This window comes from Hypanus sabinus, chromosome 20 (assembly GCF_030144855.1).
Source record: "Hypanus sabinus isolate sHypSab1 chromosome 20, sHypSab1.hap1, whole genome shotgun sequence".
Taxonomy (NCBI): Eukaryota; Metazoa; Chordata; class Chondrichthyes; order Myliobatiformes; family Dasyatidae; genus Hypanus; species Hypanus sabinus.
In genome coordinates, this window is record NC_082725.1 from 18,170,041 (window position 1) to 18,194,050 (window position 24,010).

Here is a 24,010-nt window from a genome sequence, read left to right on the forward strand (position 1 = left end):
CTTCCTATTGATTCTACTCTCAGGTTACCACCTTCCTCCCAGCACTAGCATTATACCCTAAGCCCCCACCATCTCCAAACCAGGATATTGGTTGTCTTCCTGTATGGCCAACTTGGCCAGAAACTATTTTAGTTTCCTTATGCACTTAAAGCATTCCCTCCTGTAACCACTCATCAGCTTTTCAACCTCTTTCCCATCTCTTAACTCTGCAGAAATTCTCCATTCTTTGTATGTAGCAATTTTCTCTCTTGCTATTCATTGATGGGTAGTTAAAACCGAACTTCCTACATATTTGATTTTCCATTTCTTCTGTACCTCCCCTTTTAATATTGGAGCAATAGTAATATATCATTACAGATTGTTTCCAACCTATCGCTTATGACTTTTTTTACTATTGCCTGCTATCGCCATTTGGTAAAAATGCCCTAGACCCATTTCTTCCTTTCATGTTCTTTCTGATTTAAAAGTGCTGTACTTACTTGGTAGCCCTGCTCTTTATACATCCATGTTTGTTATTTTTGCGTCCTTTGTGGGACAAAATTGTGTTTCTTTTTGCATGCAGGACCAGAATTGGTTATGTTAAGTTTTAATACTAATCCAATAACAACAGAGTGGCACAGCAAGTAGAACTGCTGCCCTACAGATCCTGCAACCTAGGTTCAATTCCACTCTCCAGTGCTGTTGGTGTGGAGTTTGCATGCTCTCCTTGTGACCACATGGATTTCCTCCCATATCCCAAAAATGTGTCGGTTGATAGGCTAATTGGTGACAGTAGGTTCATCTAATATATAAATGAGCAGTAGAATCTAAAGGTTGGGGGGGGGGGTGTGGAGTTGATGGGAATGAGGGGAAAATAAAATGGATTGGAGTAAGATTAGTTTAAAAATGGTTGCTCGATGGTGGACCAAGGATGGTGGTATCTCAGACATTCTGACCAACTTTCAAAAGAATGTAATATCGCTACAGGAGTAATTCCATTTTTTTTTATGTATTGAGGCAAAGCTAAGTAACCACATGCTAATTGGATTAGACAATAAATGTTTGGAGTATTAATTCATTAGGTGAAAAGTCCTCTTGCTGTAAATATTTTAATTAATATTGCATAGGCAGCTCAGTCAAGGCTTCTGTTCTCTGTGTGTAGCACATTGCTGAATACAATTTGATTCAGACCCTCTGATCTGGTTTTACAGAAAGTCACTATTGTGCAGTAACAAAAGAAATGCTGGAATGTAGTTTTGACTTTAATTTATTTGCTGGAACAACAGACCTATGTTGAACTAAGCTGGTTAATCTTGACAACTGATTATTGAAATACACTGTATAATTGGCAAGTTTATTTAGACTTAGTAAACTATAGAAAATATCTGGGGGGAGAAAAAGTAGGTTAAAATTTCGGCTCTGATGTCTGATTGTTTGCTATGCATCTTGTGTTGCTGTCATTGGACAGAAAAAAAAATACATGTATATGCCATCATCTGAATCAAAAGTACTAGAGAACTCAGCAAGTTGGATAGCATCTGTGGAGGCATAAGGTGGTTTGACTTTTTGTGTCAAACCAAAGGTTTTCCAAAGGTCCCTTTTAAATCTTTCCCTCACCCTAAATCAATGTCTCCTAGTTTTGGAACCCTATTCCCTGGGGAAAAGACTAATCTATGCCTCTCAGAATATGAAAGTTTCTTTAAGATCACTCTTCATTTTTCTATGTATCAAGAAATAAAGACTGTCTTGGCCAGCAGCTCAGGCCCTCTAGTCCTAGCAACATCCTTGTGAATCTTTTCCGCTTCTTTCTAGTTTAACTTCATCTGTCCTGTAACAGAGTAACCTAAATTGAACAGAGTCCTTCCTCCAAGTGCTGCTTCCCAACAATTCGCACATCTGAACATAATGTTCTGACTCCTACACTCATTGCTCTGACCAATGAAGGCTGATGTGCTAAACACGTTTTTAACCACCCTGTCAGCTTGTGACACCCTTTTCAATGAACCATGCACATCTACTCCTCAGTATCTCTGTTCTATTACCCATCCTAGTGTCATACCATCTCCTAATTTCATGACATCTGTAAACTTACTGATCAAGCTTTGTGCACTCTCATCCAAATCGTTTATACATTATAAGAGTCCCAGCACCAACCCTAGTGTCGTACCACTAGGTACTGGCTTGCATTTTGCAAAAAAACCTTCAACCACCACCCGCTGAATCTACCTAATTAACTTTTCCTGAGTTCCCAAGAAACCTAACCTTTCAGATCTGTATACCATGAAGAACCTTGTCAGAGGCCTTACGGAAGTCCAAATAGACAACATCTGTTGCCCTATTCTACTGTCATGGTTCCCACTGCAAAAAAGCTCAGCAGCTTGATAAGCACAACTTCTCTCTCACAAAGCCATGCTGGCTCAGTTGATGCATTGATCTGGAACATCAATTGTTTTTCACAGATGTTTGATATGCTGGATATTTTCAACATTTCCTTTCATTATTTCTGATTCCTTCAAATCTCAATAACTGGACTGAAAATCTGGTCCAGTCATGCCTGACAGATTTCAAACAAGGTATTGAATCCATACAAGAGGTTTACTAAGTAGTAAGAAACAGCAGTAGAGCTGAGGGTTGGGAGCATCTGAGAAGTCTAGGAAGAAAGATCAAAAATTTGTTTACTAAATTGAAAAAGTAATGAAAGTCAGCTAGTGAAAAACACAAAACAGAATACAAGAGCTCTTCTAGATTGCTAAAAGGGAAAGACTATAGTACCTTGGTAAAGTATTCAGTCCCAGCCCTTTGTTCACATAAATATTACAATGAGGATTGTTGATCAATTTATCTGAGAATTTTTATTTGTGAATTACATGCTCCTTTCTTTCCCCCACAGTAGAGCCCCAGAAAAACAGGAAAAAATGTAAGGCATAGAAAACTAAAGATTCAAAAACTAAAATGTCAGCAGTTCAAACTTTCTCGTCTCCCTTTCCTCAGTACTTAATCAAACAACCTTTCGCAACCATTACAGCTAGTAGTCTTTTTGGATAAGTCGCTTTCAGCTGTGGACAATGTGATGAAGCAAGGTTTACTCATTCCTCCTTTCAGAATTGTTCAAGTTGTGCCAGGTTAATTCAGGAGGAGCAGTGGTGGACAGCAATATAGTCCAGAAAGTTCCACTTTAGTTTCACCTGACCACAAAATCATCATCCACATCTTTACAGTATTTCCGAAGTGATGCTTTGCAAAGTCTTTATGGGCAAGAATATGCATTTTTTTTTAGCCAGACCTTCCTCCTTGCCGTCCTTCCATAAACACCCTTTTTTTTGCAATCCTTAGAACTTCATTTCCAGTTGCAGCCACTGACTTCCGCAGCTCACTCAGAGTGACTGCTGGCATCACAGTTGCCTCTCTTACAAGAGCCGTTCTTCTCTGGTGACTAGGTTTAGAGGGGAGGCCTGACCTAGGCACTATGTAAGGCTGTGGTTTCATATTTTTTCCATTTTCTTACGATGGACTGCATTGAGCCCTGGGGGATGTTCAGTGCCTTTGAGGTGGTCATGTATCCTCCTCCTGATTTGTGCTTATCTATTATTTTCCTGCCTTGTCTTAAATGCCCTTTCACCTTCATTTTGGTTTGGTGTGCTGAAAGTCTACCATAGTGTTGGACTTTCAAAGGTACATCAAAGGACGTATATACCATATACGTCCTGAAATGCTTTTTCTTCACAACCATACATGAAAACACAGGAGTGCCCCCAAAGAATGAATAACAGTTAAATGTTAGAGCCCTAAAGTCCCCCACTGTGTCCCTCCCTCCAACACATAAGTGGCAGCAAGCAACTATCCCCCCCTTTCTCCTCCTCCCCACTAGCAAAAAAAAACATCAGCAGACAGAGGTGGTATTTATTCAGGTTATAATGCTGCAGCTTTATAAGGCATTGGTTAGACTGTGCTTGGGCAGTTTTGGGTCCTTTAAGAAAAGATGTGCTGACATTGAAAGAGCATCCAAAGGTTCATGAGAATGATTCCAGAAATGAAAGAGTTAATACATGAGCAGCGTTTGATGGCTCTGGGCCTGTACTCACTGGAATTTAGAAAATTAAGGGTTAAGTCATTGAAACTTTTTGAATATTACAAGGCTTAAGTAGAGTGGATGTGGAGAGGATGTTTTCTAAGGTGGGTGAGACTAGGACCAGGGGGTACAGCCTCAGAATTGAATATCCATTTAGAACAAAGATGAGGAATTTCTTTAGCCAGAGGGTGGTGAACCTGTGGAATTCATTGCCACAGGCAGCTGTGGAAGTCAAATGATTGTGTATATTTAAGACGGAGGCTAATAGGTTCTTGATTTGTCAGGGTGTTAAAGGTTATGGGGAGAAGGCAGGAGAATTGGGTTGAGATAATAAATCAGCTAAGATGGAATAACAGAGCAGGCTTGAAGGGCCAAATTCTGCTCCTTTGTCTTATGGTCTTAATAATAAAACCCCCTGAGTATAACAGGATTGAGCACAGTCAGCATGGATTTACAGGAGGAAATTTATGTTTGATTAATCTGCCGGAGTAGTTAAATCACCAGACGTAATTGTAAGACTAAACCCAGAGACGAGTTCACATTCCTAATCTGATTGCAGTGGAATTTAAATTTGATTCCTCATCTGGCATATGAGAACCTAGGTTGAGGGAAATGATTACTCTCAGTCATGATCGTAAAACAACCGGGTTGTCATAAAAATACACTTGATTCTAATGTCTTTAAGGGAGGAACACTGCCACTCTTAGCTGGCAAGGCCTATATGTGATTTCTCCAATGTAGTTATTTGGGCAAACAGCCCAGTGATCCCTTTATTGCTGCATTGGAACAAGGAGAATAAAACCAGATGGACTTCCTCCATCAATATGGGCAACAAGTTCAGACATCCAGGTTATTCCCAGCCCTTAAATTTACAAATTGAATATGAAGGGATTGATGTCTAAGTTGGAAGGGTTGTCTCAGAATTAGTCAAGGACCAGTCTGTTGTGGTTTTTTGAGTAGAATCATGCCTTTTAGATGCAGTGGCTGTTCTTTAACTAATTTCTGAACAATCCACCAAACGTATATACCAATCCCCCGATGTTCGTTCTGCCAGAGTAAATATTTTACCATGCAAGGCTGTCAACTTTGTAGACATGACTGTGTCATTAGAACAGAGAATGAAAGAATTCAAATAAGGGAAAAATGTGCTCATGTGACTGGCCAGAGTGCAAAATGAAACAAATTCAAAATTTGTCACTTTTCAAAACTTAGTTTGAAGCCTTGTAATTGAAATGCCTTCCAAAAAGTGGCTCCCATTTGTTCTACATTTCTTGCCCGGAAAATTGCTTCAATTTCAAGAAATGTAAATGGCTTTCAGGAGTTGTAATTCAACAGATTAGGTTTCCATCTGAAGGATCTGGGCCAAACAAATTATTTTGAAAGAAATATATACTTGTCAAGTGTAGTATACGTATTTATCATCCCTGATTATAATTCTCTCAAAATACAAACTTGAAATGGTACAGGCTGTCTATTTTCAAGAAAGATCACTATTCGTTTGTCTAATTTAACTTCGTTGTCTTTTTTTTCCACTAGCTTTGATAAAGTATATTCAGCCAGTCTTAGTGTCTCGATCAGACCAGCATTCGCGCCGAAAAACAGTGGAGGAGATAAAGCAAAGAGCTCTATCTAATGGCAGATGGCCTCAGGTGACTTTTTCTTTGCCCAGTTGATACTAACATTTTGTCATTTTGTTAAGTGATCTGACTGTCGGTGTGATGTAAATAAGGAACAAAATGGAAATGCACACTGGGGTGATCAGGATGTTAAAAGGCATAGTTAGTTGAAAATCAAAAATAACCTGCAAATGCTGGACATGTAAAGTAAAGGAACAAGTGTTGCAGTGTAAAACCAGCTGAACATTGTTCAGACCTTCCTGATGGAATTTGTCTCACTGAGTTGTTTTAATACCACACACAAATTATCTCCAGTGCAGCTTCCAACTAGTCTTTAAGCACGCCCTTGGGTACATTTTCAAGCTAATCTTCCTTCATTTTTTACTGTCAAAGGGAGGCTAATGAAGACTACCTTTACAAAACGTTAATTTCTTAAACATGTCTAAAAATTAACAATTGCGTATTTAGTATTGATCTTCTCCAAAATGTAATGGAAACTGAATTATTGTACCGGTAGATGCTTTTAAATTATAGAATTTTCTATATATTCACCAGAAATGTTTCTTCGGTCTGACATTACAATTCTGGGTATAATGACGGCCAAGACTAAACCCAGAGCCAAGGAAAATGTGGTATTATCCACAAATCAGTTAACTAATTAACCTCATCATCTTATGATATAATCAGTTTATTGGTTAGACAGGACAATTGTTATTGCATTCTAGCCCATTCAATACATTGTATAATCTCACTTCATCCTGGTATTTAGAAAAAATGGTAGGCATTTTGTCAGTCTGTACTTGAATTAAAGATTACCAAAAATAATTTAAAAAGAAAGACGAGTGGACAGAATAATGGAATGCTAAATTAGATATGATTCAAGCATACTACCATATTCCCACCTTGGAATATGGAAAATAACCAAGTTGTATGATTTGAATAGCCAAATTGATGTGATGAATGATACCTATTCACCCTCAGACATAAACCTACCAATGATTGTCTGGGGCATCAAACAAACAATTGGAGCCCTACAGTTCAGTCTTAAAAACAACAAAGTCAATTTAAATATTTCAAACTCTAAATACAAATCCATATTATAGTGGATATTGTAGAGTCCATAATATTAAAAGAAGGTGTGTTATTTGTGGCTAAATCATTTTTCTTAATTTCCTTTCTTTGAAATATAAATATAGTGGTTAAATATAAGTCATCATCTTTACACCTCTAATCAAAGTCAGTTTAATATTACTAATATTACCAACAAATGTTGTGAAATTTGTTGGTTTGCAGCAGCAGTACTTTGTAATACATAGTAATAAAAATCATAAAATTGCAATAAGAAATATCAATTTGTATGTATGTGAGTCTGTGTGAATAGGTCTCTGGGCTCTGCAATTTTTCACCATTCCTCATTAGAAAACTGTTCAAGCTCTGTCAGATTGCATGGGGAACATGAGTGAACAGCCATTTCAAGTCCAGCCACAAATTCTCAATTGGACTGTGGTCTGGACTAATGTGACTTCTAAAACCAATTGGCTGCACTAGTGATGACTTAGTGTCTCATATTCAAGGGGGTGAATACTAATGCAATCAATTATTTTGTGCTTTATATTTGTCATTAATTTAGACCACTTTGTAGAGGTCTGTTTTCACTTTGAGACGAAAGAGTTTTTTTTTCTGTTGATCAGTGTCAATAAAAGTCAAATTAAATCCATTGTGATTCAGTGTTGTAAAACAATAAAACCAAAATTGAGTAGCTGAAAAGTTTTCATCTCCTTTGTAATCACTGCTCTAACTTTCCTTGGGTGTAATATTGTACATGACCTTGCCAACTCACCCAATTTGTTGATGTAGAAAATTGGAGGATCACCCATTTTCAATGATTTCATTAGAATAAATGCCCCCTCCGTCTCTGAAGTCCAACAGTATGGTAGATTTTCAACAGGCCAAACTGAAATGAAGACAAAAGAGCATTTAAGACAAGTCTGGGTAATGATAATAGAGATGCACAAATTTGGGGAAGGGTACAAGACCATATCAAAGGCACTGAACATATCTCAGAATGCAATCTGTTATGGAAAAAGTCAAAAAAAAAACATGAAACCGCAGCCATACTGCCTAGGACTGTCTGCTCCTCTAAACTCAGTCGCCAGTGAAGTGTGGCTGTAGTAAGAGTGACCACTGTGATGCCAGCAGTCACTCTGAGTGAGCTGAAGAAGCCAATGGCTACAACTGGAGATGAAGTTCATGGCACCACAATTTCTAAGGACTTGCAAACAAAAAAAAGGCGTTTTTGGAAGATTGGCAAGAAAGAAACCTGGGGTGTGGGGGGGGGGGGCGGTGGAAACATATCCTTGCATGTTAAGACTTCACAGATCATCATTGTAAAGATGTGGAAGATCTTGTGGTCAGATGAGACTAAAGTGAAACTTTATGGCCTCACAACTATGTAGCTTAAAGCTAAGACTGCATATCAGCCTGGTATCACCATCCCCACTGTAAAGTGTGCTGGAAATAGCATCATGCTGTGGGATGATTTTCAGCAGCTGGGACTAGAAATCTGACCAGGATTGATTGGAAGATAAAGGCTACTAAATACAGAGAGATCCTGGATAAAAACCTGTTAGCCTCTGCCAGAAAGCTTAAACTGGGGAGGAAGTTCCTTTCAGCAGAGCAACTGTGATATGGCCTCAAATGAAAAAAATCAATGTCCTTGAGTGGCCTAGAGTCCTGAACTTAACCCAATCGAACTTGTCTGGCAAGACCTCAAGATTGTTGTCTACCACCACACTCCTACTAACCTGGCACAGCTTAAGCACTTTTGCAAGGATGAATGAGCAAATCTTGTTCCACCACTTTGTGCAAAGCTCAGAGACTTATTCCAAAAGATTGCTCGCTGTAATAGCTGAAAAAAGTGGTTCAGCTAAGTACTGAGCAAAGGAAGATGAATACTTTTTGTTGCTGACATTTTTAGTTCTTCATGCTTTACAATTTTCCCTGTAGTTTTTGGGATTACTGTGAAAAAAGGAGCATGTGATTTATATATAAAAATTCTCAGTTAAAATGATTACAAGTCCTTAGTTGTAATACTTATGTGAACAAAGGGTTGGGGCTGAATACTTTTACAAAGCAAGGTGCGTAAATTCATCCTGATTGTAGGGATTTGACCCAGAATATTGATCCTTACGCTTGTAATTTGCACAGATGTTTAACATTCACCATTTTGCAAATTTGTGAATTCATTTAAAATGCTTGTAATAAACATTCTTATTTTGTTGACTGTTTCATGATCCTAATTCTAGGTAATGATATTCCCGGAGGGTACATGTACCAACAGATCATGTCTGATCACCTTCAAGCCTGGTAAGATTGTAATTTGACACTAAATTTTAAAATAGTGCAGACATATTAAGCCATCTAGTAGCTTAACATTGTCATGTTTTAGTTTTTATTTGTTTCACACATTGCCTCAATCTTGATCTTGTGCCAGTTTGTCCATTTTATAGCTTGTCATGTGCAATGTTTTTGGGGTCTACTGGCAAGGCTGTTAAACAGTTTTGTATTGCTGTCAAAAACTGAGCACTTATAAATATTTTATGACAGATTTTAAATGATAGTAGAAGTTTTAGAGTTGCAAAATTAGTTTTCCATTTCACTACTGTTGGAAAAACAGCTGGGATGGAAAGGTTACATGTATGAATTTAAACAGTGGTCAAATGTGAAATTCCACAGTTTACTGAAAAATAACTTTTCCCTTAGAATATTAGAATAGTTTGTCTTTTCTATTATTCACCTGATTGCCTTTCTGTTTCTTAAACTAATATATTCATCCTTAGTTCCATATTATTTAACATCCAACTTAAACAAAGGTTTATCAGACTCAGTTTATCAACAACCTAGATTTCTGAAGCCCGCCACTGGTTGAGGTTGACCGTAGATGTTGAATACCGGCTATCATACACAAGCCAGGGCAATAAGATATGAGGAGCAAGCTGTTGCACATATAACAAGCTCATTCTGTCAATGTGGCTGATGAATCCAAAGCAATAACAAAGACAGGTACATTTTTTTGCAGGAGTTGCAAGTCAGTGTTGAACTCAACCTAGGATTGTTTTAGGGACTTCAGCTCCAGCTTTTTTTTTGGAGTTTATTTCAGAAGCCTTTCCCCATGAATGGGTATAACCGTTAGGCAGTGGAGATATGAGATCAGCTTTTTCCTTCCCGATGAGCTGCCAACTACGGCTGATGAGCCTCGTCCTTTCAAAGCAATTGGTTTTAAGGCGCGAGTAACCTGCCTTTGCCCTTACTCCTGTCATTTCATCCAGGCTTTGTAGCTAAACCACATGTGGAGGGCAGGAGCTGGACTTGTTTGTCAGAGGTTACTTGAGGCACATGCTATTGGGAGCATCTAATCGGTATTGGAAGCTTATCTCCACAGCAACCCTCCCCCCACCCCACCCCAGCTATGATAACTATAAGGAACCAATCTAGACGTATTTGCTTTCTTAGCATGAATACTCTAGATTTTCCCTGCAATGTGCTCAAACAAGAGCATTTCCTGATATTGCCCGAGGATGACTTGACTGTTTCTTTTAAAATCACGGCCTCATACACTTGAGGGAAGAGTTTCTCTATCTATCCAGTATGTTTTGTGAATTGACATTTGTAGCTCAATTAAATATAGGAATTCAGGCTAAATCAATGCTGCCTCAGTATAATCCATTTCACTTTGTCTAACTGTACTACACCCACTGAAAGGTCATTGTGTCCTTCAGGGGCAGTGCACAGTCCAGATGTGTTTAACAGAAACATATACAGGTGGACCCTGTTTTTCGAATGTTTGCTTTACGACAGCTCGCTGTTACGAAAGACCTACATTAGTACCTGTTTTCACTAACCAAAGAGAATTTTCGCTTTTACGAGAAAAATACGTCCACTTTATACGTGTGTTTACCTGGAGAAAGACTACCATGACCGTGAAGCCTTGTGCAGGCAATTGTACGCGCATGCGTGTACATGCGTAAGTGTGTATGTGCCAGCATTTTTTTTCCTCCAAATCGATTTTGGCTCACTCTCTTCCCCATTTTTGATAAGTGAAACTACACTGTACATACAATATTTCTACTTTATATAGGCTGTATATTTATCATATCATTCCTGCTTTTACTATATGTTCGTGTTATTTTAGGTTTTATGTGTTATTTGGTTTGATTTGATAGGTTATTTTTTGGGTCTGGGAGCACTCAAAAGTTTTCCTATATAAATTAATGGTAATTACTTCTCCGCTTTATGCCATTTCGGCTTACAAACGGTTTCATAGGAACGTCTTACTTTCGGATAGCGGGGTAAGCCTGTATGCCTTTATATGATTTTTACCCAACTTCTTTGAAATGAGTCCTTTTAAAGGCTAATTGTCCACGTTTTTGATAATTTCTGTACAGTTTCTTCTACAAGTTGTATAATATGCTCAGATAATTTTTTTATGGATTCAAATTAATGTATCTTGAAATTAGATTTGATAAATTTAATCTAACTGCTTTTTGTACACTCACACGGTCATTCAATGTCCCTTTATAACATTCTACTCCCATTTGTAAACATAAAGTTAGAAAAGTTGATATATAGCTTTTTATTAAATTAGTGAAATAGAGAAACAAGGATAAAGTGTACAGATCTATCAAATGCAAAATCATCTTGCTTATCTGCATGAAAACATTTACTGTTGTAATTGTTCATAAAACACAGTTACCTCTAAGAATAGCTGTGTCTGCTGAAGAAGTGGCATAATTGCAGTGTGTTATAATTGTCATTTCTTCAGTGATAAATAATTATACCATAGTAAATTTTGACCAAATTTGCTGCAGATTATGAATAATCTGATGGTTGTGTATACACCACTGTGTCTCCTTATAAATCAGTCAATACATGTGTTTATACACCTCCAGATGTTTAATCAAAATTGGCCACAAATGTCTTGAATCAAACAGTGCTTAATGTTTTGTTTTGCCTCAAATTGTGAAAAAATTTATAATGCATGTACAGGCCTTGAGTACCAAAGTTCTGCTACAATTGAAGTATATGCCAGGGTTAGTTTGGGCTCAGTGTTGCCTGGATTATGGGTCTGATTCTTTCTTATTGCATATAGGTTTCTTAAGTTCTTATTCTACAGTTGATTTCCCCATGTACATCATATTCCAAGATCTGCAATGATAGAAGACAGCATGCAAAAGGTTTTGTACCTGGAAACCCCTTTTTACCAGGCATTTCTAGAGATGTGGCTCATTAGCCCCTTGCTAACAGCCACCAGACTCAGTGGTGAGAAAACCCCCTTACCCAGACTCCGTATGTCTAGGGTCAATATGACTTCAATCCCACCAAAACCAGGAAGTTACGATGTCCCGCCCACCTGAATCCCGGTTTGTGTTGCCCGTCGGCAAGAAATAACAGATGTATGTTGCATACAATTATGAAGAAAGTATATTTATGAATGTTAACTTAACCAAACTGTTATCAAAGAATAAAGGGGAAAAAAGAACAAAAGGGCCTATCATAATTAAAACAGTCAAATGTATACATGGTTGGAGTTCAGATCTTCCAAAAGCTGATGTGTCTGGTGTGCAACTCCTATTCACCAGTGACTGGTTGGATTTCCCCTATTGGACTCCATCAAATTGTGTATTCCCATTGGTTCGACTCAAGCTGCTTCTCTTTCTGTCCCGCTGAAAAGACCTCGTCCCACCCCAGTGTCCATCACAAAAAGCTCTCCACCCAGTGTTGTCTAGAACCTTCTCCCAATTCCACCATCCTGCTTGGATGACACAACGTTCCTAAGCATGAACATCACAACCCTGTGTCTTTATTGGTGACCCAAACACTACCAGCAGAACACACTGCTGCAGAAAGCCATTAACTGAAATACCCTACGACATTAGCAGTAAAATCTTAGCCAGGGCATTACATACAAATATTGTCTTGCAATATTAAGCTTTTTTGTCTGGGAGCCTTGCAGAAAACAGTGTCTTTTCTTGCCCTCCTTCACCCTCTGCCCCCTGCACAATATAGAGCAGCTTTGTTACCTTGTGTGGCATATTAATTTTACAAGGGATTTTTCTGCACTGTGTTTGTGAAACTGCAGTTAATGCTGTACCTTTAGGTATGAACATTTGTTCATCTGTTTAAATTAATTTGACTGATTACATTGCACTAAGTAAATAATGTCGCGTGCACGTGAACTTGTACTGAGTTGCTTCAGATCAAAATTCAACTTCCTTTTCATTAATGGGAATTGGTATTGTGAAATATACTCCAATGTATTAAAAATGCTTTTGGGGAACAATTTTATCTGTGATGTTTAGTTTCTGATAACCCTTACAAGGTTATGTTGACACTGGTTATTAAAACACCAAATGGAAATGTATTAGCTGTTCGTGGATTTATTGACTTAATTCTGTGATTCCATGTGTTAGGAATAGATAGATTTTAACAATAGACATCTGTCTTCTTTTGACGTTTTAGGCAAATTAGATAAATCAAGTATGTTTGACAAATTTTACTTAGTTTATGCCATGGTTCCTTTTGATATGCATTGATTTTGCTTATCAGATATGCCAAAAATGTGCTGTGAGGTTTATTTTGTGATAACCTTTTTCAGAGATAAGAATTTGTTGGCTTTTGCTAAAGCTGCACAATGTGCTTATATTTAAGTAACTTGTGAAAACTGGCTCTGAAACAAATATGCAAATTAGGAATTTTATCTTTCAAGTAGCCACGATCTATTGACTGTACTGGCATCGACAATATTCAGTAAAGTTATAGATTCCACAGCTGGGATGTTATCAAAATGCTGAACTTAATTTAGAAAATGTATTCTCCAAGAATAAATGATTTAAGATTGAAACTTTTGTCAATCATCACAAAACACACATCCTTGGAAATCAGTTCTCTTCAGATCTACTGTGGTCACTTCTGATTTCACTTTTTTTTTGGACGTTTTCCAAAATAATTTAGTACTTGAATAAATATCAAGTTGAAATATGAAAATATAACTTTGAAGCCTACAACATCTTTCCTTGAAAGGGTTACTGAAAATTTTCAAATGCCACGCAGTTGAATAAGCATCGTGTACTATGTGGGTAAATGTTCAGCATTCCAGCACAGGAAAGTAATTAAACTCAGGAACCACTGGACATTAGACTGAATGCTTATGATGGAAGTTTTTTTTTGAGAAAGAAATTGATTAAATTATGATTTAGACAAATTATTTAAAAGATGCAAATCAGAATGATTTTATTGTCCAAAAGAAATTCTGTCATGTTGCATCATTTAAGTTCTACAAAGTACTGGGTATGTTTGCCATACATGTGGAGTTTAAGGGTTTTGATAAGGAGCAGAGTGAATGCCAGACTGGATGAAGAACAAAGCAGAAAGCAGAATATGGTAGTAGAGACACAGTATTCATAATTAGTGCAAGAGGTATCCAGATTTATTTTCCTAAATTCAGAGGTACTCAACAAACGTTCACATCTTGTGCAGATTACTGCCTATCAAGACACAAACCAATCACCTTTGGTTGGATTTGCATTCCTTTTTTTTTCTTCTCAGTCCCAGACTGGGTGTGTCTCATTGTGGGCATGGGTTCTAAAGTGTCTGTAATCCCATGTCTTGATGTGTTCCAGGATGTGATAATGCGAAGGAGTTAAATTTATGTATCCAAGACCAAATCTCCCTCCAATTCCTTCTATTTTCCAATGAGTTGCTACCTCATTAATTATCCAATCTAGATTGACTCATTCTATCCATTGTTCTGCAACAGCTGGACAATTGGTTATCACACGATCACCTATATTTCCCACTTTAGTAATAACATTCCACCTATTGGTACCAAGTCAATCAGGTATTCAGGAATATGAAATTAATTGTTTCTGAGAATTAACACAAGGCTCTCACTCTACATGTGGATTTGATACCCAAACTCTATTATAAAAATATTTACTTAACTTGGGCTTTGAGTTATCTCACATTACTATAGTAACTGTCTTCATGTTGTTAAGTATCTAACTGCAACTGGAGACGTTTTAAAGTAGATCCATTGTCTCTTATTTCACTATAACTGGTTGCTACTTTCTTCCAATTTGTTAGGCTTTTGAGACCTTGGGGCTGGTAAGTTGAGCTAACTTTCCAATTCATTACTGCATCATAATGAAGCTGAGGGAATAGTACATTGCATTATCATCCCTTAACTTTTGCTGGTCTGAGTCCAGCAAATAGTTATGTTAACTTGGTCTTTATTGTCACCATGGCTATTTCAGAATCCTGTGATCAGTCAGTCCTTGAGATTCATTCCTCTTTTGATTGACTCTGTACTTGCACTCTTAATATTCTTGAACTCCAGAAACCATTTACCCCTTCTCTTTGTTGCAACTTCCAAATGTTGATTCAGATCGAAAACATTTGTCCATTTCTGTTCATTTGTGGCTGTGTTGAACTTTCTGACTGTTCCATTCCTCATCTTCATATCTCTTTTTTTCTTCCTCTTTTGAATGTAGTCACTAACAGGACCTTCACAGCCCGCTAAGAATCCCAATCCCTCTTTCACCAATCACTCTTTGTTTGTTTTGATTAGCTATGGAGGTGAAACAATGGCCCCAAATTTTGATTGATTAGCAGAGGAAACGTCTTACTCATATCTACCCTGTTCTGCTCAATAATTTTCTTTCATTGAGGTAACCTCTCATTCTTCTGAAATTCAGAGGCCTAATCTATTGGATTTCTCCTCATATGACAGACCTGCTATTCAGGAACCAATCTGGTGACTTTTCGATACACACCCTCTATAACAAGTCTTCCATTTGTTAGTTAAAGAGATCAAAATCATATAAATATTCCAGATATGATCTCAGAAAACCCTACATAATTGTAGTAAGGCATCTTTACTCATGTCCTCAAATCCTCCTGTATTAAAGGCCAATGCATTATTTCCCTCAGTTGCCATGTACCTGCATGTTGACTTTTAGTGACCTAGGACTTCATTTACAAATTGTTTTTAACATCTTTTTTTCCTCTACTGAAGTGAAGAGCCTCACTTTTTTCCAGATTGCATTCCAACTATCATGTTGTCGCTCACTCTCTTAGCTTGGCTGTATCCCATTGAAGCTTCTTTGCATCCTTCTCTGCCATTTCCTGATTCTAAATTACAAGTTCTCCCATCTGTCCACGTAACCTGCATTTCCTCATAGTAATCTTCTTTTTTCCACACCAGTAGAAGCTAATTGGTCTGTCTATTTCCCTTTTACAATTTTATGATCGTCCTTCTAATTCTAAAATGCTTACAGCCCTCAATCTTACTGGATTTAGTATTACTTTTAATTATCTTTGTAATTGATTTGGCCACTTTCCTTGTTGTTTTTAATGCCTTATACATTTGTTGCAAATCATGTAATTATTACTTTAAGTGTTGCCCATTGTTTCTCTACTGTTAAAACTTTTAAATTAGTTTCAGACCTGCACAGTTTCCTTTATTTACATTGAAAACCACGGCTTCAGGTTCAACTACTAGTTATGAACTTAATGTAAAATTACTTGGTATTCTAGTCATTCCTTCCTGAGGACTTATTCACAACGGGGTTATTAATTTAACCATTTTTGCACAGTGCTGGATCTAAAATAGTTTGCCTCCCTCAAATTCTATTACATCTCTACTGATTTGATTTACCCTTTCTATGTCTAGATTAAAGCTCTCCATGATTACTGTATTTTCCATGTTTTATGAAATCTAGCTTTATTAGTGATTATTCAGGGGTCTTTAATCAATGACCAGGAATGTTTTCTGACCCTATTTCTGTCTCCTTTCACACCAGTTTATCTTAATTATGTAGTGCAATCTGCTGAGTCAGGGTCCTTTCTAACAGTACAGAACTATTACAAACTCCTAATAATAGCATTAGCCTAGCTTCTTTCTATGAAATTTAAACTTTCAAGGGAAAACTGCAGGTGTGAGAAATCTGAAACACAAGCAGAAAATGCTGGAAATGAACCATAGCTACAACAGTATCTGTGAAAAGAGAAATTGAGTTAGTTTCTGGTCAAAGATACTTCATCACCCTCTCACTTCCTTTAGTCTATAAGAGTCATAGAGAAAAGCACAGAAACAGTACTTTAGCCCATCTAGTCCATGCCAAAATTATTTAACTACCTATTCCCAACAATCTGCAACAAGATCATAGCCCTCCATAACCCTACTATCCATGTATCTATCCAGATTTCTCTTAAATGTTACAATCGAGCTTGTATGCACCACTTGTGCTGACATTCCACACTCTCCCAACTCTGAGTGAAGAAGTTTCCCCTCATGTTCCACTTAAACTTTTCACTTTTCACACTTAACCCATGACTTCTGGTTGTAGTCCCACTCAACCTCAGTGAAAAAAGCCTGTTTGCATTTACCCTATGTATACCCCTCATAATTTTGTGTACCTCTATTAAATTTCCTCTCAATATTCTCTCTTCTAAAGAATACAATCCCAACTTATTTAATCTTTACTGATAACTGAGATCCTCCAGACCTAGCAACATCCTTGTAAATTTTGTCTGTAGGCTTTCTGCCTTTCCTAAATATCAAATGTATTCACTTAATTTTATTTAAAGGAACTAAAAGGAATTAAAGAAAGCCAGAAGGGGCCATGAAAAATCTTTGGCAAGTAGGTGAATACTAAGGTATTCTATACATGCATCAAGAGCAAGAGGGAACTAGGGAGAGGGTAGGACCACTCAAGGATAAACAAGGAACATTTGCTTGGATGCGGAGAATTTGAATGAGGTACTTAATGAGTACTTTGCTTCAGTATTTACCAAGGAAAGGGATATGATGGACCAGGGGATCATTGCTGAGTGTATAAATGCATTAGGGATGTTTAGAGGTCGAGGAGGAAGTGTTGGGCCCCCTAATGAGTATTAAGGTGATCAAGTCCCCGGGGCCTGATGGGTTTTACACCAAGTTATTTAAGGAGGCAAGAGATGAGATTGCTGAGCCCTTGGCCAGTATCTTTATGTCCCCTCTTGCCACGGGTGAGGTCCCAGAGGACTGGTAAATGGATAATGTTGTACCTCTACTTAAGAAGGGAACAAGGGAAAATCTTGAACTATGGAATGGGGAGTTTCATGTCAGTTGCAGGGAAATTGTGGAAAAAAACTCTTGGTGATAGGATAGATGAACATTTGGAAACCCGTGGCCTAAATAGGGAGAGCCACCATGTCTTTATGCATGCCAGGTTGTGCCTTGCCAACTTGATCGAGGTTTTTGACAAAGTGACAAGAGAGATTGATGAGGGTAGAGCAGTGGATGTTGTCCACATGGATTTTAGTAAGGCTTTTGACAAAGTCCCTCATAGGAGGCTAACCCAGAAGATCGTGGTCTGCGGCAAATTGGCTGCTTGGATTCAGAACTGGCTTGCATACAGAAGACAGAGGGTAGTGGTTGAAGGGACTTATTCAAGCTGGAGGTTTGTAATTAGTGGTGTTCCCCACGGATCTGTGCTGGGACTCCTGCTATTTGTGATATATATAAATGGCCTAGATGAGAATGTAGATGGGTGTAGTAAGTTTGCAGATGATACCAAAATTGGTGGGATTTGTTTTCTTACAGGCAGGCATAGTAAATCCAAGAACTATAATAGAAGCAATGGAAGACTGCAGACAAACAACTAATGTGCAAAAGAAAGTAAGAAATAAGAATAACAAATAAATAAACAATAAATACCGACAGACATACTTTATTGATCCCGAGGGAAATTGGGTTTCGTTACAGTTGCACCGACCAAGAATAGAGTAGAAATATAGCAAAATAAAACCAGAAATAATTAAATAATAGTGAGTAAATTATGCCAAATGGAAATAAGTCCAGGACCAGCCTATTGGCTCAGGGTGTCTGACCCTCCGAGGGAGGAGTTGTAAAGTTTGATGGCCACAGGCAAGAATGACTTCCTATGACGCTCAGTGTTGCATCTCGGTGGAATGAGTCTCTGGCTGAATGTACTCCTGTGCCACATTATGCAGTGGATGGGAGACATTGTCCAGACATTGGACAAAGATATGAGATTAAAGTCCTTGAAAGTGAGTCCATAGATTGTGGGAAGTTCAGTGATGGGATAGGTGAAGTTGAATGAAATTATTCCCTTTGGTTCATGAGTTTGATGGTTCAGGAGTAATAACTGTTCCTGAATAACTCTTCCTTAGGCAGCAGTGAGAAGAAAGCATGTCCTTGGTGGTGGGAATCCCTGATGATGAAAGCTGCTTTCCTCAGACAATGTTTCATGTAGATGTGCTCAGTGGTAGTGAGGACTTTACCTGTGATGGACTGGACCATATCCACTACTTTTTGTAGGAATTCTATTGGAGGTCATTTATTTCTATACCAGGCTGTGATGCAACCAGTCAATATACTCTCCACCATATACCTATAGAAATCTGTAAAAGTTTTAGATCTTGTGTCAAATCTTCGCAAACATCTGAGGAATAGACCCAATGACATACTTTCATTGTAATTTCACTGGCATGCTCAGCCCAGGACTGGTCTTCTGAAATGATGATGACACTGAGGAACTTAAAGTTGCCTACTGACCCACCCCCACCTCTGATTCCCCCGATAAGGACTGGCTCAAGGATCTCCGGTTCCCTCCTGCTGAAGTCAATATTCAGCTCCTTGGTCTTGCTGACATTGAATGAGAGGTGGTTGTTGTGGCACCACTCAACCGTATTTTCTATCTCCCTCCAATTTGCTGATTTGTCACCACCTTTGATTTGGCCAGCAACATGGTGTCTTCAGTAAATATGGGCATTGGAGTTGTGCTTAGTGACACAGTTGTAAGTGTAAAGTGAGTAGAGCAGGGGGCTAAGCACACAGCCTTGTGGTGCACCAACGTTGATGCTGATTGTGGAGGAGATGCCAATTTGAACTGTGATTTTAAGTGAGGAAATCGAGAATCCATTTGCACAGGAGGTATTGAAGCCAAGGTCTTGATGCTTATTGATAACTTATGATGGGATATTAGTATTGAATGCTGAGCTGTAGTCAATAAGGAGCATCCTGAAGTATGCATCTTTGCTGTCCATAAATTCCACAGTTCAGTGAAGAGTCAATGAAATCATATCTGCTCTGGACTTGTGGTGCTAGGCAAAATGAGTCGATCCAAGTCACTTCTCAGGCAGAAGTTGGTGTTTCATCACCGTGGATGATAGTGCAACTGGACGATAGTCGTTGATTACCATGTGCTTCTTAAGGTGGCACTGGTATAAATGAAGCTTGCTTGAAGCAGGTGAGTACTTCAGAATGCCAAAGTGAGAGGTTAAAGATCTGAGTGAACATTCCAGCCAGTTAGTCAGTACAGGTCATCAGTATTTGGTCAGGTACCCCAACTGGCCAGATTCTTTCCATCCTTGAGATACTTCCTGAAGGGTATTCTCACGTCAGCCTCAGAGACTGAAATCACAGACTTGTGGGCTGTGGGAGTTCATGAAGGATGCTCCATGTTTTGACTGTCAAAGTGAGCATAGAAGGCATTGAGCTCATTTGGGAGTAAAGCCCTATTCTCACTTAAATCACTTGATTTCACTTTGTAAAAGGTGATAGCATTCAAGCCCTAGCACATCTGTCGATCGTCCTTCATTGATTCAAGTTCAGTCCAGGATTGCCACTTTGCCCATGAGATGGCTTTCCAGAGATCGTACGTGGACCTCTTGTTTCTTACTTGGTTGCCAGGCCTGAATATCTTCCATCTGGCCCTCAGCAGATTGCAGATTATACAGTTCATCCAGAGCTTCTGGTTGGGGAAAACTCTGAATGATTTTGTGGTGACACACTGGTCAATGACTGTTTTTTATAATCAAAACATTGCAAAATACTGAGGTCATGCATTTTAACCTGTTTGCTAACTGAAAAAAAATTCACTTACAGGACATCATCCATCCATATAATGTCATTTATTCCAATATGAGTCACAGCTCTGGTTCTTCCCTCCCTCTTCACGTTGCCCTGCGACCATACATAATGTTATAATTTAGCAAAGAAGGTCATAACAAACTTAAGTCTTTTGTATTAAAAAAAAAGTAACAAAAATCTCACCATTATACTTTGCATTATAACAGAGCAAGGAAAGCTTTTAGAATATTTGGTTATTATACCACCAAATTGTGGCCAATTCTGAAAGGATATCACATTCTTTAGAGCACAGGGGAATGTACTTGAGTAATTTCCAAATTGAATGACCAAGGTTGGCGATTCTTTGGAAAGCCTAGCGAATCTGGAATTGTCAACGGAAATATTTAACAGTTAAATATGATGCAGTTAAATATAAATTTGATTAGGTATAACAGATAAATAGGGAACTTGAGAGTTTAAAAATAATGATGCAGTATCTGTGAAACATCAAACTGCAAGAGCGCAATTTTAAGTTGCTCATTATAGCCATTTTATTCCCTACAATGGAGATGGAGTGATCTGAAATTCACTGCTCGACAGTGCTAGAAGCATTTTCAATAAAACTTTCAAAACAGAATTTTATAAACAGTTGGAGGGCATGCTTACTAGTTTCTGAAATATAATGCAAAAGCATTTTAGCTGTTATCACTGGCATCGTTGCACTGTATCATTCTGCAAATGCAAGAGTTTTATTGTTCTCACTGCTATCCCTTTGATCAGTATGATTCATGTTTTGGTGCAAAGCCGCTGTGGCTTCAATCCCGTTACTCGTTAGAAACTGCTAGCGGTCCCTGACCAATCTATTAGCATTTTTCTTAGTGTCATTTTGTAGAGAATTTCCAGGCTCAAGACTTCTGGGTTTCCTAGTCAGAGTACTCTTCAAGTTCAGCAGCAGAAAGCAAATTCACAGGAATGTGATAGGATAGACCTGCCACAGGAACAGAAACCATCTTCATTTCATTGAAGAAAAACAGTTGTGCAGAATAAGAAATAAGATTGCATCTTATTGGAATGAATGAAGTTTCCTTATAGTATGCGTTGAAATGTCTGTTTCTAAATGTCAGAGACATTGAGTCTCAATAGTTTGACAGTAGTCTTGGCCAGATGGCATGGCATTCTGAATGAGGCTTACCCGTATGATGTTACTTAGATTTCACACTGATACTACCCAAGACACTGTCATTAACTGTCTGGAATGATACAGCAGCACGTTAACTTTGCGTGCCCGCTAACCATTCAGGGCAGGGGTGAGTATAGGTGGCTTTCTGCACGCAGGAAGCTCTGCCCCAAAATGATTGTTCGCTTGATCTTACCTCAGGTTGAAAAATGGCAGATAAGCAATTGGAGCTTTTAATAATTTCACTTGCAAGAAGTGATCACCTTTTTTTTCCCCATAAAGAGAAGAGATAAAAATATTGACAAAGAATAAAAGAAGAAAATGAGAACTTCTTTAAAAAAAATTGCTTTGGATTTCCGGCATCTGCAGACTTGCTCATGTTTATGTTTTTCTTTAGGGGCATTTATTCCTGGAGTTCCTGTGCAGCCTGTGATCCTACGTTATCCCAACAAAACGGTGAGTGTATTTTTGTTTTCAGTGGAAAAATTTTAATCCAGTGTTAGTTATCGTGATGGGGAGCACTTGGTAAACACACTCCTTATACATGCACATTCACACGCAAACATTGCCATGTCATTCTCCTGTTGTTGTGGTGAGTGTACATACTGCATTGGCTTCCCCATATATGCTCATAATTGACCCACTGTTTTCCCCCACATTGCGGCATACATTGGGAGTTTAGTTTAATTTCATTCTTTATTTGTACTCACTGTAAGTGTGCAGTTGTGCTGAGCATTCTGCCGTTTCATGCTGTCGCCCCCCCCCCCCCCCCCCCCGGCAACTCCATGGTGTTTACTGGGTCCTAAAAAGAGTAAATGCACTCAGGTTGGCTTTATGGTGCCTCTCCCACCCTCCATGGCAGGATACTCTGTTTCTTTCATAATGGGGATATGTAAATGTGTATATTTTGTGGGGATATGAAAATGTATATGTTATATGTTGTTTGTATACTATATTTACTGTAGATGCTTCTGGTTATTTTGTATTAAGATTGAAACTACGTTGTGCACTGCATCATATTCTAATTCGTGTCAAGCTAACTTATTGGTGAATAAAAATGGTATGTCCTAGTGCCTATAAAAGGAGCTCATCACACTCCGTATGAGACAGGGCTGCCAGGAGGCCACTGGACAAGAATAAGTATGGATGGAGCAATTATTGTGTTTTCTTGTAGATATCTTTTTGTAAATCTTGGCATTTTTTTTTCACAATTTTCACTAATAATAATCTTTATTGATCCCAACTGGGAAATTACTTTGTTACAGCAGCAACATCTAAAATCACACTTAGCAATAATAATAATAATTATAATAATCTTTGTAAGTTTGACTTTTGATGTACCTAACAAACACCCTTGCACTAAAGTGCTGGGTGGCTCCAGCCATTGTTCTTTGGTAAAATTAAAGGTCATAATGCATGTTTTTTTAACAGTTATACTTGTTACTTCTCCAGAGAAAGTTGTTATAGATCACTTTTTTAAAATATGCTTTGAATAAGGTTCTAATTAGGGGGGAAACGGTCTGTCTTAGAACTTCGCAGACTCCCTGCAGAACATTCATTATCAGCTCCAGCACAGGGTATGGGAATTTAATCTACCAGCCATGTTCAACACCTAAAATTATATTTCAAAATTTGCATGCTGAACATGTTTTCCTCCTCCTCTGTTCCCAGAATGTATGTGGTGATGTATTTATAATTTAAGAATAATAATTGCAAGGGCAGATTGCAAAGACATGGTTTGTATTTTTGGCTATTTAGGCTTGATTGAGGTTTCTGAGACTTTAAGAGGAATTTACTTATTAAAAATAATTTGTTAAATGTGCCCAGGAAAATCTCAAACAACCCATGATGGAGGAGGCAGCATACAACTTGGGATGAAGCTTGGCTTGTGATTGAATTGTTAGTGAGGGATTCTGTTAGTTTTTAAATAGTTATGGAAAATGGTAGGACTGTCCACAAATTTAATCCCAAATTGAAGCTAGGCAGAATCTGAGGGCAGTATCTAGGAATTTCCAAAGGTTGATTGGTAGAAGTTGTTTATACTCAACTGTCATGACTACTTAAATACTGCAGCTACAGAAGCAGTTTAGAAGGTTTCCTGTGGTGAGTGGTTCAGCTTCTAACATCCTGACCACGCTTCCACCATCTACAAGGCACAAGTCTGGCACGATGGAGTGTTTTCCACTTGCCTGGATGAGTGCCATTCTAACAACTCTCAATTCAAAATCTTGACACCTTCTACAGCAAAGCAGCTT

The 24,010-nt window shown here is 38.2% G+C and overlaps 1 protein-coding gene across 1 annotated transcript in view; it reads left to right on the top strand.

Annotated features, from left to right (window-relative positions):
* LOC132378334 (lysophosphatidylcholine acyltransferase 1-like) overlaps positions 1–24,010 on the top strand; it is a 116,998-nt gene that overhangs the window by 55,853 nt on the left and 37,135 nt on the right. The window contains exons 4-6 of the mRNA XM_059945149.1: positions 5,585–5,697; positions 8,970–9,030; positions 22,153–22,211. Of these exons, the coding sequence (XP_059801132.1) occupies positions 5,585–5,697; positions 8,970–9,030; positions 22,153–22,211 (233 nt within the window). The remainder of the gene's footprint in view (positions 1–5,584; positions 5,698–8,969; positions 9,031–22,152; positions 22,212–24,010) is intronic.